Genomic DNA, 17,688 nt, shown 5'->3' with positions numbered 1-17,688 from the left:
GAGTCATGAATTTGGTTTGCGGTGTGAGGTCCAAACCAAATTCTACCTATCACGTAGGCCTAAGGGTAAAGGGAGAAGATGCAATTGGGCATAAGGTTATTAAAGGAGACTCAATTTCAGGGACTTGAAATTTAATTTCTAATGATTCTTCTTTAACATACAACTTTGGACATGTGGACTTTAACATACAACTTTTCACATGTAGACTTTCTGGGTGCTTCTTCATAGGACTCGTCGTGTGCAAGTTAACAGTGATGATGCAGATGTTGAGATTCTCAGACTAGAGGCACTGTAAAAATGAGTATTCTATTAACGTGCCATCCCTTGCAGTAACTGTAACTTAATTACTACACATAATTGCAGCAGTAACCGCACTTGCAATTCTTACTGATCCTGAAATTCCTACCGAACCACAGCAAACCGATTTCCATGTCAGCGTTTTGTATTACAGCACGGACGCCAGTGGGGCTCTGCCCCTGAAGATGCGGGGACGGAAGGGGCTCGTTTTGGCGCAGCCAGGGGCGAAAAGCACCCTCCGTGCGCGCACCGGTGGCCGTAGCTCCCTTATCAGCCCGCCAGGAGCGCGCGGCTGCGGGGAGGCGGTGTTAATTACGGTTAATTACAGCCGCCAACCCGCTCCCAGCAGCGTGCCCGCTACCGCCGGAGGCCCCGCCCACCCCGCCCACAAGCCCCGCCCACCCCGCCCACAAGCCCCGCCCACCCCACCGCCGCCTGTCGCTCCCGGCACCGCCGAAGGGGTCGGAGGTCGTCGCGGGAAGGCGGGGTGGTAGCCTGAGTCACGTGACGGAGCCAATATGGCGGCGCTGTGTCGGTGGCGCGGTGGCGGCCGCTGAGGGTAGGCGCGTCTCTTCCGGGTGATGGGGCTGTGAGCGCCGGCCCCGGCGAAGCGCTGCCCGCCCCACCATGCAGCCCGCGGCCCGCGAGCAGGATGCCCGCACCAAGAGCATGTTCGTGTCGCGAGCCCTGGAGAAGATCCTGGCGGAGAAGGAGGCGAAGCGGCCCCCTCACGGACAGCTGCGGAGAGCCTGCCAGGTGGCGCTGGGTGAGTCCGCCCGGCACGGCCCGCGGGACCGCCCCGCCTCCGCCGGGCACCGGCTGGCAGCCTCCAGCCCTCCCGGCGGGGTGACAGACCCTGCGCGCCCGCTTCGGGGCGCGGGAGGCGGGGTGGGAGGTGCCTTCCGCCGCGTCGGATCCCGGCGGGGCGCGAGAGCCCCGGGCTCCCGGCTGACAGGCTGCGGCCGCGGCCCCGGCGGGGCTCGGGACTTCGGACCGGGGAGAAAGTTCTCTCTCTAATACCAGACGTGCAAATACGGGGGGAAAACCCCAAATACCTGTTTTGTTAAGTTCTGGTCTCGCTATGAAACAAAAGGGATTTTGGCTTGTCACTTTACTACTGGTTTTGAGAGAATTAATTATAAACTTTTAAACTAGGAAACAAGGTGTTTTAAGGCCCTCGGCTTGTGGCATCTCAAGTCTCCCAGGGCTGGTAATCTACTGACTTCTTATCTCCAACCCATGGTTGGAGTGGCTAAAGACTGTCAGCAGTGTAGACAAATATATATAGTGTCCGTGGTGTCGTGCAGAACTGAAAACACTTTCTGTGAAGTTGGCAGACTGGTCCTGAAATCTGCAAGTACAAAACTGGTGATACAGATCTCTATGTTAAAGTTCCTGCAAACATACGGTGTGTCATGAAGGGGCGAAAAGGAAGCTGGTTAAAGCAGTGTAGTTTTTACAGCTGGAGTTCTCTGTGGCCTTTCTTGATTTGCAAAAGTGCCATAACCCTTACAGTTTTGGTTGCTTTGCACCAATATTTTTCCTTTAATTTGGAAATGCCTACTGTATCCAGAACAAAGGAAAAGACAGGTTGAGTACATAGGGAAAGTGGGGAGAACTGAGTTCTGTCCAATGCACTGTGAAAGCAAGCTTGAAAAACAGCTGTCATTTTCATCTTCTTTCCTTCTTACCTTCAAGAAATTTGCAGGAGCTAGTTGTAGAGATATCTAGAGAAAGGTAACTAGATAGAAGGGTATTCTTTAGTATTGTTTAAAGTTGACATTGTAAGCAATACTATAACACATGTGCCCCAGCAGTTCAGAGACTCCTTTTCCTACTTCCTTTTCCTGATATCTTCCCTAGCTCCTCCAGCATGAACCTAACCGTTTACAGGATGGGGAAACTGTGTTGCTGCTATGTCAATACATTTAGAGGGTGAGAAAGGGAACTTTCTTTAAAGATTCCTGGTGAAGGTCTTTATGTTTGCTAACACATCAAAGGTTATGATTTTGGGAGGGGGGTATTGTGCAACAGCTACCTATTAGCACTTGCATGTTGGATTGTAACTATTCTATGTCTGCATGTTTTAAGGTACAGTGCATCTGAGGGTAGTTAATGCCTGTGATGATGGACTCATTTTTTGCTAATTTTGCTTGGAAAAAAGGTCCATGTGCATTCCTGGACTAAAACAAGCAGAGGTCAGCATGAATAGATAACCTGCTGTTGCCCAACTGTCCTGCTCAGCAGGGCCCCGATTACTGTACTAAAGGGTCTCTGTTATATTTGGTGAATGTTGCATCATTTTAAGTTGCCAACATGAATATTGTTTCTTTTATTTACATGTAATTCTCCCCCCCAATTTTGTTCTGTTTAAGCTCTTTTTTCACTCAAATGAAAAAAATCAGATTTATTTGCATAAAGTTTAGTTAAGTTTATACTTTATGTTTACTCAGACTATGATTTCAGTTTCAAAAGTGTTAGCTTAATTATCCAGCCCTGTAAACATGCTAAGAAATGTGGGAAGAACATTACTTGCAGTCTGAGGAATTGAGGCCAAACTTCATAATCTACACACACTGTTATGGATGAAAGATGCTTCAGTGTTTTGAATAATAATAAATCCAGTTAACTCTGAGTAAAATCAATTCGGTGTGGGAGAAATGTAAAGTTAACTTTATGAAACTGGTAATTGTGTCAGCCGTTGTCTTCTTTCTTCTTTTCTCCATGCCATGCTATCAATAATTCCTTTCTGCCTCTTACTAAATTCCATTTGCTGTGCTGTCATATGTATACAATGGTCTTTTTAATGGAGCCTTGAGGTATTGTACCATTTATAAACCAGTCAACACAGGCACAGCACATGTGTGAATGATATCTGCTCTTGGTAATAGGGAAGTCTATGATGCATCTTCTAAATAGAGAGGAACTGGTGTATTATACAACTACCTAATACAAATTAACCTGCAGCCACTTCTACAGTTTCTGCTGTAGTGTTACTGCAGGAGTGTTTCTATTAACTGCACGTGCTTTAAATGTATTGCTTGGTGAGGAAGAGCACTGTATTTCTAACTGTGGGAATGATGCTGCTGTTTTCTTTTACACGAGTTCTTCATAGTTTTGAATGTGTTCAACTCCTGAGAACTTAAGTAATTTACTACTGAAAATTGCTGTCCTTCTTATGAAGGAAATACACGTATTCTTTCATTCTAATTTTAATCTGATCTAATAATTTTAATTGTTCTAATTTTAAACTGTTCTTGCCCTTTTTCCTCTTCCTTTTCCGGTAACATATCTTTCACTGGACTAATGCTGTGCAGTTTAGGACTGCAGAATATCTTCATGATTTTGTACACATGAGGAATAATATAGGCTCAAACAGGACATAAACACAAGGAGTATGGAAGAAAAGGAACATATGGTGTTTTGGGGGATTTTCTTTTTCCCTCTGTCCACCCCCTCCTTTGAAATATACAGTGTTAATGTTGAGCAAGCAGAGTTTGAATAGGTCATTCAGTCTCTTGCTTCATCAGTAGGTCTAACGGTTGTATCCTGTACTCTCAGTGCCAGTAAGCCCCAGGAGACACTGGGAGAAATGGAGTTTTTTAAACAGAGCAGCTTTTCTGCTCTGCTTTAGAAAACTGTTTTTAAGAAAACTTGTTTTTAGCAGACAGCCAGTGTATTGTATGAAAATAGTTGCTTAATAAGCATTTACATGGAGCTCTAGGTACACATGGTTCTTAGTAAATCTACTGAAATAATTGCCACCTTGAAAACTTTACAGTGGACCACAGTATGTATCACAGCAGTTCATACTGGTCTAATGCTAATTGTGCGCCTGAGTGTCTCATAAACTACTACTCTTGCCCTACTAAGACTATTTTTAATGACATGCTGTGCAGCCAACCTGGGTATGTGACCCTCTTTGATTGTCTAGCCACCTCCACAAGCTTCATAGAAACAGATTTTTAGTTAGCTTGTTAAAAAAATCATCTCTTAAACAATGCCTTCACTTGGGAATCTAGTTGTGTGTTTAAGTCATCCCTGGATATCGATGACAGATGTCTAAAGTAAGTTTGTGTTTCTTAGTCTAGCCTCTTGGCTAGCATGTTTTGACAACTCTGGGGCAGAGGAAATAGTCTTGCTTCATTGTGGCAGCCTTTTCTAAAGGCTTCTCCATAGATCAATAGAATCAATAAATGTGCGGTGTTGGGGTTTTTTATTGAAGTTAGAGATGGCTTGGAATTAGGCAATGCAGTAGACTTGGCCGGGTTGAGGGGGAAGAAAGCTTTTGCTGCTGCTCCATGTGTTTGTATTGGCACTGCTGGCTGGAGTTCTGACAAGCTGTGGGAAGACATTGCTTGTGTCCTTGTGCTAACAAAAGCTATATCATTTTCTGCACAGGAACTAGTTTGCTTCTACTGAGAAAAACTTGACTGACATTAGCATAGGATGCATATAGTTGCAGGCAGGCAAGTATTTCCTCCATTTTAATATGTAGTTTTCAGTACAAGCATACTTAAAACATCCATCCACTATAGAAAGGTAGTTGCTCGCAGCATGAGCTTCATCCTGCCTTTATTATGGCCAGAAGCTCTGGAAGAAATTCCTGCAAGGCCTTGCTTGTTATTCCAGTTCTGTTGCCTGGTAGGAATGCTGAAAGACTTCTGTTGAGTATGCAGCACACATAGTGGCCAAGTTGAAGATGTTTCTGACCGAATATATGGGATGTACACTGATGCATTCTGGCCTTGAGAGTAGCAGGTAGCCCTGTACCGAAAGCACCAGGTGAGGGCTCAGTGTTGTGCTGTGGTGACCAGCCGCTGATCGAAACTCAGACTCTCTTCTGTAACTGTGGAAGGGAGTTGAGCTGTGCTTCCTATGACTGGAAGAGGAGAGTGGCAGTAGGTTTGTGGAAGTTGGCTGTGCCAGGTCAGGGCTTGGCAAGGTGTTCATGGCAACGGACTTCAATGAGGCAACAATTTCTGTTTCACTGTCAGACCACCAAATGAGCACTTCAAATGTGGAGATTTCCAAACTAGTTTGATGCAATCAACTGCAGAGGTGTGCCTGCAGTTTGGTTTTGTCCTTTCATTTATTCTTTTCCGCCATCATTATCTACTAAAATACTGTTGTGGTGCAGATGTTTTTATATGGCTTTAGAAAACCTTTAGATAATAAAATTGTGGGGAACTTAGGCCTTGGTTAGATTTATTTATTTAATCTATGGAGTATCTCTGAGAGTGAAATGGTTGTTGCTCTAGTGTGGGATGCTATTCTTAAATATTTTTCCAATACATTGGTGGGTCCTTTAATATGGGGTGTTCTCGGTAGCTCTGTGGATCATAATGTGGTGTTAAAGATGGGGAAACTAATAAAAACAAGAGGACTGAATTAAAATATTGCTGAATTGAACTTCTGAATAGACACATTGCTGATAAACCAACTTGGATGCTGAAATGAATTAAACAGTGACCCAAGAAGTGGTGCTGTATTAAGATTTACAGTGTCAGTCTCTTTGGCATGGGAAACCTTGGTTATTTCTTATGGACAGTCTCCATTCTGTTCACTCTCCTTGCCATTGAAGCCTGAAGTATGAGGGGATGATGATGCTGTCTTTGCACTGTCACAGAGCTGCAGTTACTTCTGATTCTGAAATCCCCGGCACTGGGGCTATGGGCTCGGCTCGGTGCCCTGCTGCTGGCATGTGCAATACTGACAAGTGAAAATTGTCTCACCTTTAAAACTGCTGGAGACAGTTGTTTGCATGATGGACTTGATGAGGAAATAGTGGGCTTCTGAGCACAGCCTTGGATTGTTGTGGATCTGTGACTCTTCACATTTTCTGTTGTCCATTTTGTCAACTGTAGGGTGGATATTGTTGCTTCAGGTCTTGTTACATCATTTATTGCTAATGGATGTCAGATTGACTTTCATTAATGAGAGAATATGGCAGATAGAATAGCAAATCCCAGTCCTGGATGTAGCTTACCACTCACAGCTTGTAGTTATACAGGTTTCCTCTGCATTTTCCTTACATTTCGTCTGTAAAATAGGGGTAGGGATGTTACAAAACAGGCATATTCTGCAAGGATTAATTCTTGTAACATCCATTGAACAGCAGGACTGTGCAAAAACTTGTAATATGTGTTTGTTGCACAGGTGGCTTTTGGTAAATGTGTCCTTGTTCATTAGTATGTTTTGTGTATTGGTGCTTCTGAAACAGAAGAAATTGTTGAGATTCACAGAGAACACCGAAATCATCTGAACTGTGAACATCTAATCCCAACCAGTGGCGCCTCTCCAGAGTTGTGGAAAACAAGTATTGAGTGAATGATCTGTTTCTGATAACTTCGCAATTGGAAGAAGTTCTGTAGGCGTGATACTGAGCAGGCACATAATGCAGGGTGAGATGGAGAGGATTCCATGTGGTGTTACAAATGACTGTAGGCTGTGCAGCCCTGACTGCGTGTGCTATTTTGACTGGGGTTTTGTCAGCGTTCACAGCAAGTGCTTATCCTGGGTGTGGTATAGTGCAGCTCTGGCCTGTGTTGTGCATCATGGGGATATGTTAGAAATCCTGACAAAGCCATGCTAGGATCTTTGGGATTTGCTGCTGTAGATAGGAGTAACAAGAAACCTTTATGGTTTATGGTTTATGGTTTTTTCCTGTATTTGATTTTATGAAAAGCTCCCTAAAAGTGTAATTAAAACCAAAAAAAGTCTCTGGTGGCAAAATGACAGCATGCATGTAAGATTTCTTCTCTCTTGTAAGTTGATGTCATATTGTGAGGGATAACAAAAGCAGGTTAACTAGCATTGTAGTTAACAGGAAGGTCAGATATATTGAACTAATGGTTTATGCAGTGGCTTAGGCTTCTGCAGACCTGAGCACTCTGATGTAGACTTACTGTTGAATAAAAAATTGTGTACTATACCTGTGTGTTCTAAAGGTATTCTTTTTTTAAGAATGTTTGGAAAATTAACTTTTCCATGTAAAAGTTGACATACGTCTTCCAGTAACTTTTTGTAATCTCTGAAGCTGAAGATGTTACAGCAAAAGAATAGCAAATACTGACGTGTAAGACTTCTGGTATAAAACAGCTTTATTTGTGTTATGGATAATGATAACGTGTTGGGTATTCAATGCTTTGAATTTTTTTTTTTTCTTTCTTCCAGATGAAATAAAAACTGAGCTGGAAAAGCAAAGGTAATATTAATTGCTGTAAACTGTGTGAAGACAGCAAGTGGAATAATTTCAATAGTGGAAATTTAAGAGTGCATATACATTACAGGAGTGAGTTTGTGAATACTCAGTTACACACTTGTCTGACAAAAACATACGGCCCATGTGTTCCAATTACACAACGTTTGTGGCTATGGGTCCTCAAGCCATAACTGCCTCTGAATTTCACTATGGAAAAAATTGCAAAACTTCGAAAGGCTGCTAGTTTTCACTTCCTTTTACTGGGCTTAATATAGCCTGATAGGAAATCACAAACAGCAGTGGGTATCCCCTGTTTGACAGTATATCTTCTTAACTACCTAGATCTAGAATACATTTTTAAAACACTCTTCCAGCACTGTGCTATGATTTTAAAATGAGCCCCCAAATGTGTTTCTGTTGGTTTAGCATCCCTCATGTAAGCCCTGTTTAATTAATTCAGAATAACTTTGATAGATTTATCATTTAAGTTGTAGGAGTTCCCCAGTATTTCAGGTAGTGGGACAGTATTAGAGTGTAGCAAGAGAAGAGTTAAGTTGAAGAACATATGAAAAAGATCAAATACAATTTAAATAAATGTCAAATGTTTTCTATGTGGCTTTTTAAGATTGAACTTCCTTTAAGAAAGTATCTGTGAGGTAAACCTGCATTGCATCTGTATGCTGCCATGTACCATTCAGCTTTAAATTTGGAAGAGGAGGGAATGTAGTTTGCTGTGATGTACATGTTTAGAAAAATTAATAACTCTTCTTATCTGACCTAGAGAAGGCACTGCTGCTCCACCAAAAGCAAACTTCATTGAAGCAGATAAATATTTCCTTCCGTTTGAACTAGCCTGCCAGTCAAAGTCTCCGCGCATTGTCAGCACTTCACTGGATTGTTTACAGGTAAGTGTTCTGTTTAAACTTGGCAGAGTGGAATGGAGAAACATGCAATTACAAATGTCTTGTGTGCATCTTGGAGTGAAGCAGTAATGCTGTCCAGAGTGCACACAGCTGTGCAGATCTAGATGCATAAACCACACAAAATAGGTTACCATCAGAGTTGGCTGAAAGCGTGTCCTGTCATAGTCAGAAATGCTGACAGTGAAGTAAGTCTTTATTGAACCTCACGAATGCTTACATTATTCAGTAAAAGTATTTCATCTGTGGTGCTCTAAAAGCAGTATTTACTGTGGTGTTTCTTATAGATGAGAGGTCTGACTCTGGAATCTTTCTACCTTGTTCCTCATTAGATTCTTAAAGAAAAAACAAACACAGCTTAATCTCAGCTAACTACTTGGGCAGAACAGTTACCTGTTGTGAATAGGTATAAAGATGGATGTATAAAAATTTTGTCTGGTTATGGCAATAAGAAATGGCATGGGTGGAAAAAGCTTATGTATAAGTTACTAAATCTGTTTGACCAGATGTATGAACAGTCCAAGTATCTGGTAGCCAGACTGTTAAGGGTATTAAATTTATGTGTTAAAACTGGTGAAGTGAGGTATGCTGGTTAAAACCTCTTTTTTATGCTGTACTTATCTGTATTTGTGGTTGTCTAACCTGCGTTCTTTCTATCTAGAAACTCATTGCATATGGACATATCACTGGCAATGCTCCAGATAGTGGAGCTCCTGGAAAACGGCTGATTGACCGAATAGTTGAAACCATTTGCAATTGCTTTCAGGGTCCTCAAACAGATGAAGGAGTACAGCTGCAGATAATTAAGGTATTTTATTTGGTTCATTTTGGTACAATATTGATTTGCTTTCTCTGTCTTTGATTTTGTAATGGGAAAAATAAAATAATGGGAAGCATTACTTAGGGCCCAGTTTCTCCATTTCTTACCTTGTTACATGTGTCATTGAATTCATGGAGGCTGTCACCAGGTCAGAATTGGCATGTGAAATGTATTTCCTCTTGGTGAAGCAGAATAAGGGGAATACTTTGTCCTTCTTTCTGGGGTAAGCCATGGCCTGGATACTTTATCTTGCAGACAGCTGGATGTTCTTCATCTAGGCTAGTAATGTCCATGTTCATTAAGCCAATGGATTGCTATCAGCCTTCAACTGAAGGCACTAACTGTGATGCAGTATCATGGACTGCTGCTCTAGGCTATCTGCTCTCCTGTTTTTCTAGAGAGATCTGCAGTGTATGTTCTCGACAAGGCATACTAGTACCTTATGAACAGATACGTGTTTCATAACAAACCCACTGATCATTGTGGCAGACCTGCATGAAGTGTATTTCTGCCTATTTGCTTAGATTTAATTTTACTGTGTTACGGACTTTTTCAGGCTCTCCTCACTGCAGTAACATCTCCGTACATAGAAATTCCATGAAGGAACAATTCTTCCAGACTGTTAGAACCTGCTACAACATCTATCTGGCCAGTAAAAATCTTATTAATCAGACAACTGCCAAAGCTACCCTTACACAGATGTTAAATGTCATTTTTACACGGATGGAAACCAAGCTGTAAGTAACTGTTACTTTGCTCATCTCAAATGTTTAGGCTTGACAAATGAACAGAAGAGTTTTCCTTATTTTTTAATGGGTCTGCCATGTGACTTGGATATCTATTGATTTGTAATTTCAGAAACCTCTGTTAATCCTGCAATGAATCATACTGACTGATTAAATTATGAAGCTTAGTGCCGATAACAAGGTTTCACACTGTAGTTTTCTGCCAAATGGCTTTGTGAAAACAAATGATGGGATGCTTTTAAAATAAGCTTCTTGAAATGCATCTTTTTAATTTGACTGGCCAAGTGGTTGCATATTTACTGTTTCTTTCTTGTTAACATGCGAATTCTCAAAGGAACATCAGTCATCACAGACATCTGTTTTCCCTTACCATGTTTTGTGCCTTAGATTAAATTTTTCATATTGTTTTTTCAAGATACAAGAATCTAGAGAAGTAGAAAAAACGAATCAGCAGAAATCCCAGTCTCCTGCAATTCAAGCAGTGTCCAAGTCTCCAAAGATGGGTCAGTTAAAGCACAGCTATCAGGAAGGCAAACCAACTGTTCCTGTAAGTGTGGAATTAACAAATGGTGAGCCTGAGAGGGTGGAAAACGGAGACGTTGAAGTTGAGCAGGATCTGACTCTTTCAGCATCAGGTGAGTAAGAATAGGTTGTGTCTCCTGCTTCGTTACAAACCCTCTATTGGAAAATGCTCTTTTAGGCTACCTTGGGGAGAAGTGACTGGGGTTATTGGCTCAAATCGTGCTTGGCTTTCTTAGTAGTTATTGGGAGTATATAGGCCATTCCTTAGTGCATGTCTGCCTTATAGCTGTTGAAGAAAGGCTCACGTTATCCCTAGAATTCTATTAAACTATATATGGTTTATCTACTTAGAATTATAATGCAATTAGCCTTGATTAGGTTGATAAAGGGAAGAAAAGGAAGAAAATAATGGCAATTCATGGGAAGTGACAGAATCACTTTGAGGTAATTGAAGTCGTATGGTAAAAATAATATGTATTATGAAGACCTTACCATAAGCATATACCATTTCCAAATTGGGAATGTAAGATATTCCAAAACCAGAAGTTTGTAACAGTTGATAAATACAAATGACAAAATCACAGCATTAAAAATATCAGTGCTTTGATTTAAATAATGGAAATAACATCAATGAGTGTTTTGGTCTGACTTCTTAGAAGTGGCTTTAAAGGAGGACTGCTAAAGAAAATCTGTAATTTTTAACCTTTCTGCCTCTGTCATGTTTCTCCTTTTCATCTTCTTCCTTAAAAAAAAAAAAAAGTACTAAATTCAAAATTATCTCTTTGTATGTTTCATTAGAGGACACAACTGATGGAGGAAAGGAAATGGTTAAAGGCATCTTGGAAGATGTGGTCAAGTCAGCTGTGAAAGGTAACAAAATCTCCTAAAATAGAACAGATGCATGTATTGACAACCTTTTATTCCTGTGAATATAAAAGCATAGAAGTTATTTTTTGTTACTAAGTATTTTGTCAAGAACACCTAAGGCAGGAAGAATAGGTTTTTGTTCAATATTATTCTTTGCTGGTAGCTAATAAACTTTCTAGCTTACCAGTGCTGCTTCTGGCCCACTTGGCTGTAGAGCTTCACAAAGTCATGGGATAAAACAAGCTCAGCCGGTGATTTTAATCAGTTTTCCTTTTTCCCCTTTAGTGGCTGAAGAAAAGCAGGTAACAGAAACAGTTAAGGCTCTACCTGCATTAGAGACTGCAGATATTCTTTCTGGCTCTAGTAATGAAAATGTACAAACAAACGGGATTCCAGATGACGGGCAGTCTGTTTCCTCCACTGATAATCTGGTAAGTAACTTCACTGGATGCTAACATAGATTTAGGAAAGAAGGAATGTGTTTATCAAGCCAGCTAATACAGTGGGATATCAGAGAGGGAAGGAAGAGAAGCTGTAATGTATGTGTCCCACTTGGGTTCGAAAACTGAAACAGCAACTGCAATTTTAAGTAGAAATGAAAACAACTATTCTAAAATTGGTTATGTTGGTTGTATTTTGGTAAGGGTTGAGGGCAGAGGGAGGAGTCAGTTAACACGTGAGAAGATCTGGATAGCTTGTAGTCCTGTGTAGGTTTAGTTTAAACTTTGCCAGATGTACCTTTTTTTAAAATCTGTAGATAATCCTCAGAGGAGTTGTGGGATCTTCCTAATTGCTCCCTTCTTTTGTCTCACTGAGGATCTAATGTTGTGTTTCTTGCTCTCAAGGAAACAGATGTATCTGGACATCAAGCTGCTGCCAGGTTTTCCCATGTACTACAAAAGGATGCCTTCCTTGTGTTCAGGTCGTTGTGCAAACTCTCCATGAAACCACTTGGTGATGGACCACCAGATCCCAAGTAATGAGACACTATTTATTACATTGCCCTCTACAGGTAGCTTTTGGAGACAGTTGAGTAGCTGTTGTAGAGTAAAGCAGGTATTCAAAATTCACCTGTCAGGCCCTTGTTTTAGTTACCTTGGTAAATTTAGGATTGAAATTTGCTTCAAATTATTAAAAAATTAAATACTTGAGGGTTTCTTTGTGTAATGGGTTTATTAATCTTACCAGTTGAAGTGGCCTTGACTATAGTATTTGTAATGCTTTTGATGGGGGAGTGAGGGAATGCTTCTCGGTAGCATTGGGTTGCATTTATTATCCTAGTCTAAGATGTTAATACTCCTGGAAAATTTCCCAATTAAGATGGTGGATGTTGTCCAAAATCACTTGCAGGCTGATTTCCACCCCTCCTGCCCCCCCCCACTGAAATGAATTAAAATAGCCCTCATTTCTTCTTGACAGGGAACAAATGCTGTAGCGCTCATGTTAAATACAAGTATGTATTCAGAAACACAATAAAAATGTATTTAATGTTGAATTTTTTCTAGATCCCATGAACTGCGTTCTAAGATAGTGTCTCTGCAGCTTCTTCTCTCAGTACTGCAGAATGCTGGTCCAGTTTTCAGGACACATGAAATGTTCATCAATGCAATCAAGCAATATCTTTGTGTAGCATTATCTAAAAATGGAGTCTCTTCTGTTCCTGATGTATTTGAGCTCTCTCTTGCCATCTTTCTCACGCTGCTTTCAAATTTTAAGACCCATTTAAAAATGCAGATTGAGGTGAGAGACTTTTTTATCTATAATTTGTATGATGCTCTAGTTCTCAAATAAAACTACTACAATGATAAAAAGATAACTGGAACTTAGAAGTTAATGTCTTAGTTTTGTTTGCTTCTTAAACTAGTATGTTACTACTGTATTCAAATTCTAATATGCATGGGATGATACTCTTCAAGAGAAAGTAGTGAATAGAAATGGATTTGTACATTTGACATGGTTCTAATAAGCTTCAGATCACCAAGTCCTTTACTTCATTTATTTTGCAGGTATTCTTCAAAGAGATCTTCCTGAATATTTTAGAGACTTCTTCAAGCTCCTTTGAACACAAATGGATGGTGATTCAGACTTTAACTAGGATTTGTGCAGGTATTGCCATTGTTGTGAAAAGCAGTCGCTTCCTCTGGCAGCAGATGAAAATTATTGCATAGACAAATGCCATAAATAATGTTTAAGTGTGAAAAACTGAATTTGATCCCATAGCGTTTGGATTAAATGTCTGGATTTATCCCCACCGCCTGCTCCAACTGGCTGAATCCTTTTAAAAATGCAGTTACACTGAATCCTAATACTCACACTTTTATTTTCCAGATGCTCAGTGTGTAGTGGATATTTATGTTAACTATGACTGTGATTTAAACGCTGCTAATATATTTGAACGCCTTGTAAATGATTTGTCCAAAATCGCACAGGGACGAAGTGGGCATGAGTTGGGAATGACACCTTTACAGGTAAGAAAAACAGCTTTGAAGAAAAAGTACTATTTTTTCCATAAATGGTGCTGTCTCTGCATCATCACTGATACTTCCAGTGGTTTCCAGTCTGTAACCTACTGATGTTATGTAGTTCTTATTACTTGGTTAATTTGCAGTTGGATGCTGAAGCAGTACGATTAATTTCCTTGGTGATTTTGATGCATTGCGAGACTAGGCTTGTTCTGGGCTCTATTGTTGAGAATCAGATGAGCCTTCCTCTGCCTTTCTGAAATGACTTTTCTTCTGTACCTTTTATTTCAGTACCTTCATCTTTTGTTTGCTTTGTACAAACTTTTTGTGCCATATCTCCACCACAAGTATTTTGTTTTTAAATTAAACTTTCCCAATCCTTAGGGGGAGGGTGGAGTACAGACTGCTTTCAGCAAGAACACACTGTTCTGATGTTGGCCTTGTCCTGCAGCACTATGTCTGTAGCCCAGCCTAATGGCTTTCAGGGCTGAAAGTGAACTTTGTGCCTAGAGTTGGTCTTCAGAACTGAGGGCACCTCACACCTTTGATTGGAATTGTTTTAAAGTTTTACTGTGGTTCTTTGATCTGAAATGGGAGTAAAACCCAGGGACACCTTTGTTCAGATTTGAATAGAACTTGTTTACTGTGCAGTCGAGGTATAAGACTCTTATCTTTCTTGTGGAGGGATCTGACACTATAGAGACTCACTGGATCGTCGTAATCATTCCTACGACAAAAGGGCTGCATTTAGGATTTGGTCTTTGCCCCTTGGTTGTACTCATCAGTTATGAGTAGACCATCTGCTTAAAGCAGCTGGAATGTGTTCTGATGTCAGTAATGGCTTATGGTTGCTTTTGGCCCAGATGTATCAACCTAAATGGTCAAGGGGCAGAAACTTTTTTGTATAACCAATAGATTTCCCCCCAAGTGAGAAACTTCCTAAGATTTGAATGGTGTCATGTAATGTTCTAGAAGCTTGTTTATACCTATATTGGGGGGGGTGGGGGGTGTGGGGGTGTGGTGTCTTTTGGTGGTTCTTTGGCATTTTTTTAATTGTTGGTTTTGGTGTTGGGTTTTGTTTTGATTTTTTTTTTTTTTTTTTTTTGGTTTTTTTTTAGGAACTAAGCCTGAGGAAAAAAGGTCTTGAATGTTTGGTTTCTATCTTAAAATGTATGGTAGAATGGAGCAAAGACCTTTATGTGAACCCCAATCATCAGGCTAGCTTGGGTAAGGTTGTTTCTTTATGGAGAGACTAATTCCTTTAATAAGTTTGCCCTTGTGTTTATTCAGTGTTTAGAAGCTATTCAGAAGTGTGGATGCTAGGTTTTTACATAATAATTCATTTACAGAGATTAAATGTTTTATGAACAATTGTTAATGCTGTTGCAATAACCAGCACTCCAAGTGTCTGGTTCAAATAACCAGGTTCTGTTTAAGAGCTTTAGCCAGGTCATTGGCTACACTATAAAAGCTGGCTCATGCAGAACAAAACATAACAAATCTTGCAGTTCCTAAGCTGAAATACAAGAATTTCTCCATGGCTGCTGCTGTTCTCCTGCCTTTTGTTGGATTATTTTAGATTTGCATCAATATAGCACCTTCATGTAGTGTAGACTGCCAAAAAGTAGATGTGGTAAAATAAGAATATTGATTGATATGTTTCAACTAAAAAGTACTATAACTAAAAGCTTCTGACTGAACAGGGTAACTGAAGTCTCACCCTCTTTATAAATAGGTTCATATAAACCATCTGAACAGGAAATGGCTGAAGGTAAAGGCCTTGAGAGTGGAGGGAGACGGAGTAGCGTCAGTTCCTTGGACTCCACGGTCTCATCAGGAGTTGGAAGTGTTGGTACTCAGACTGCTGTCCAGGATGATCCTGAGCAATTTGAAGTCATCAAGCAACAAAAGGAAATAATTGAACATGGGATAGAACTGTGAGTCTCATAACAAGAAAATAAAAGTTCACTAGTAAACGAAATATTCTGTACAACCATATTGTTATATTTTTTTGAGAGTCAGACCTGTAGGGACACTTACAAATTGATCTTAATGCTGAACACACTTGCCTGCTAAGTCAAAAGCTTACGCTGGAGGCTATTGTAGTTAAAAGGAATTTGATAAAATCTAGAGTGGAGTAAAGGTCGCGCTCTCACAGCTTTCACTTGTGCTGATTCAGCCGCACAAGAGGAAAGTGTGTGTATACCTAGAGAAAAACTGATAGGAGCAGGCAGCTTAATGTTGTTTTACAGCTCTTACATCATTTGTTGTCTTTTATTGAAATGCTTTGGAGAATTAAATCCTTGTCCAGCTGTGCTTTACTTCTTCCTTAATTTCAGGATTTTTGTCTATAAATGCTATAAAAAGGTCTTGAAAGCAGCATTTTTTAACATTAACGGGAAGTCTTAAGTTTTAATATTTTAAAAGGTCAGGTTTTAAGTGAGTTTTCCAGCAATAACTTTAAAGCTTATCAGCAACTGAATGTACCTTAAGGGATGTAGCCTATGGTGTGATATGGTTAATACATTAGTTGAACATTCTTTGACTTTTTTCTAACTAAAAAAAGAAAAAATATTCTGTTGCTGTTACTCTCTTTGTTTATAACAGGTCAGCAAAACTAACATTTTATAGGGTGTGATAGTTTTTCAGTTGTGTCTCAATTTCCCCATGTTTTTGTCTGAATAGGTTTAATAAAAAACCAAAGAGAGGAATACAATACTTCAGGAGCAGGGAATGCTTGGCACTTAACGGCAGAGGACATTGCACAATTTTTGCACCAAGAAGAGCGCCCTGTTCTGTAAGACTACATTATAGTTAATACAATACTCTTGCCCCATCATCTTCTCCCTGTCTCTGATGTCTGTATGCACTTTCTCTTTATTCCTATTTCATTAATAGATAACTGAAAGCGTAAGGGTTTTAATGAAGGTATTTGATAACAATGCTACTTTCTATTACTTCCTGTCCCAGGCTTTTTAGTAAATAGTTGTGCTTACAATAAAGCACTGGAGGGATTCCCCATAAATGGGAATATGCATTTTATCTATACCTGCATTAGTGCTATCTTGCCAACAAAGGAATATCATGTACTGGCAGTGGCAAAGCATTCTCTACTGCATGTGAAATTGGTGCAGTTCAGCTTTCCTTGGCTCTACAGTAATGCAGATCTTGCCTTTGGCAAGTGGAGAAAGCAACAATATGCAGACTAAAGGCATTTCCAATGACACTGGTTTCCTTGTCCTCCCTCTAACGGTTGCTCTGCCTGCTCAGTGAAGCATATCAGTCTTACAAAACTGAACAGCTATGCAATTCTTGTTACTATAAGCCTTTCTTGGCAAAGCTGGCAGTTGGATTGCACAGTAATAACTGTTCCTTGTGTTTTCAGACTCAAGTAGGGGAATTTCTTGGGGAAAGCAACAAGTTTAACAAGGAAGTGATGTATGCCTATGTAGACCAGCTTGATTTCTGTGGGAAAGACTTTGTCTCTGCTCTCCGTATATTTCTGGAAGGTTTTCGTCTGCCAGGTGAAGCCCAGAAGATTGATAGATTAATGGAGAAGTTTGCTGCTAGATATATTGAATGCAACCAACGGTAATTCAAAACCTTTGTACTGGATAAGTGCCTGAAGAAGGGCTGTATTTGTGGTCCTTAGGGGCAAGATGCAACTTGTACTCAGGTCAGGAACTTCTACAGGCTGTCGTGAGGAGCACATCTTGTTCCTGATATTGGTGCTGAACTTAGGCAAAATGGAAAATTTGGATTGAAAGTATACTGATGCAGATATTTCATTAAATCCCAAATACTTGCTAGAAGCATTATTGGAAGAGGAAGCCCCAAGTGTGTTAAACTG

At 40.3% G+C, this 17,688-nt stretch overlaps 2 protein-coding genes across 4 annotated transcripts in view; both read left to right on the top strand.

Annotated features, from left to right (window-relative positions):
- The first annotated feature begins 768 nt into the window (after window positions 1-768).
- LOC115615409 (brefeldin A-inhibited guanine nucleotide-exchange protein 2-like) lies at window positions 769-9,922 on the top strand. Its single transcript, XM_030503499.1, has 5 exons — window positions 769-1,063; window positions 7,474-7,504; window positions 8,283-8,406; window positions 9,083-9,229; window positions 9,798-9,922. The coding sequence occupies exons 1-5, from the start codon at window positions 925-927 to the stop codon at window positions 9,840-9,842; spliced, it is 486 nt and encodes a 161-aa protein (XP_030359359.1). The 5' UTR covers window positions 769-924; the 3' UTR covers window positions 9,843-9,922.
- The window catches only part of ARFGEF2 (ADP ribosylation factor guanine nucleotide exchange factor 2), a 26,827-nt gene continuing 19,040 nt past the window's right edge, over window positions 9,902-17,688 (top strand). For 2 of the 3 annotated variants that reach the window (XM_030503490.1, XM_030503492.1), the window contains exons 1-12: window positions 9,902-9,978; window positions 10,403-10,622; window positions 11,308-11,379; window positions 11,662-11,807; window positions 12,222-12,352; window positions 12,882-13,116; window positions 13,383-13,482; window positions 13,705-13,844; window positions 14,957-15,065; window positions 15,574-15,775; window positions 16,524-16,635; window positions 17,224-17,429. In XM_030503490.1, the coding sequence (XP_030359350.1) occupies window positions 10,487-10,622; window positions 11,308-11,379; window positions 11,662-11,807; window positions 12,222-12,352; window positions 12,882-13,116; window positions 13,383-13,482; window positions 13,705-13,844; window positions 14,957-15,065; window positions 15,574-15,775; window positions 16,524-16,635; window positions 17,224-17,429 (1,589 nt within the window). In that variant the 5' untranslated portion in view covers window positions 9,902-9,978; window positions 10,403-10,486. Of the gene's footprint in view, window positions 9,979-10,402; window positions 10,623-11,307; window positions 11,380-11,661; window positions 11,808-12,221; window positions 12,353-12,881; window positions 13,117-13,143; window positions 13,483-13,704; window positions 13,845-14,956; window positions 15,066-15,573; window positions 15,776-16,523; window positions 16,636-17,223; window positions 17,430-17,688 lie in introns of those variants that run through there. The other variant, XM_030503493.1, reaches the window with a different exon arrangement.

Source organism: Strigops habroptila, chromosome 13 (genome assembly GCF_004027225.2).
Source record: "Strigops habroptila isolate Jane chromosome 13, bStrHab1.2.pri, whole genome shotgun sequence".
NCBI lineage: Eukaryota > Metazoa > Chordata > Aves > Psittaciformes > Psittacidae > Strigops > Strigops habroptila.
This window is presented reverse-complemented; position numbering and strand designations above follow the sequence as displayed.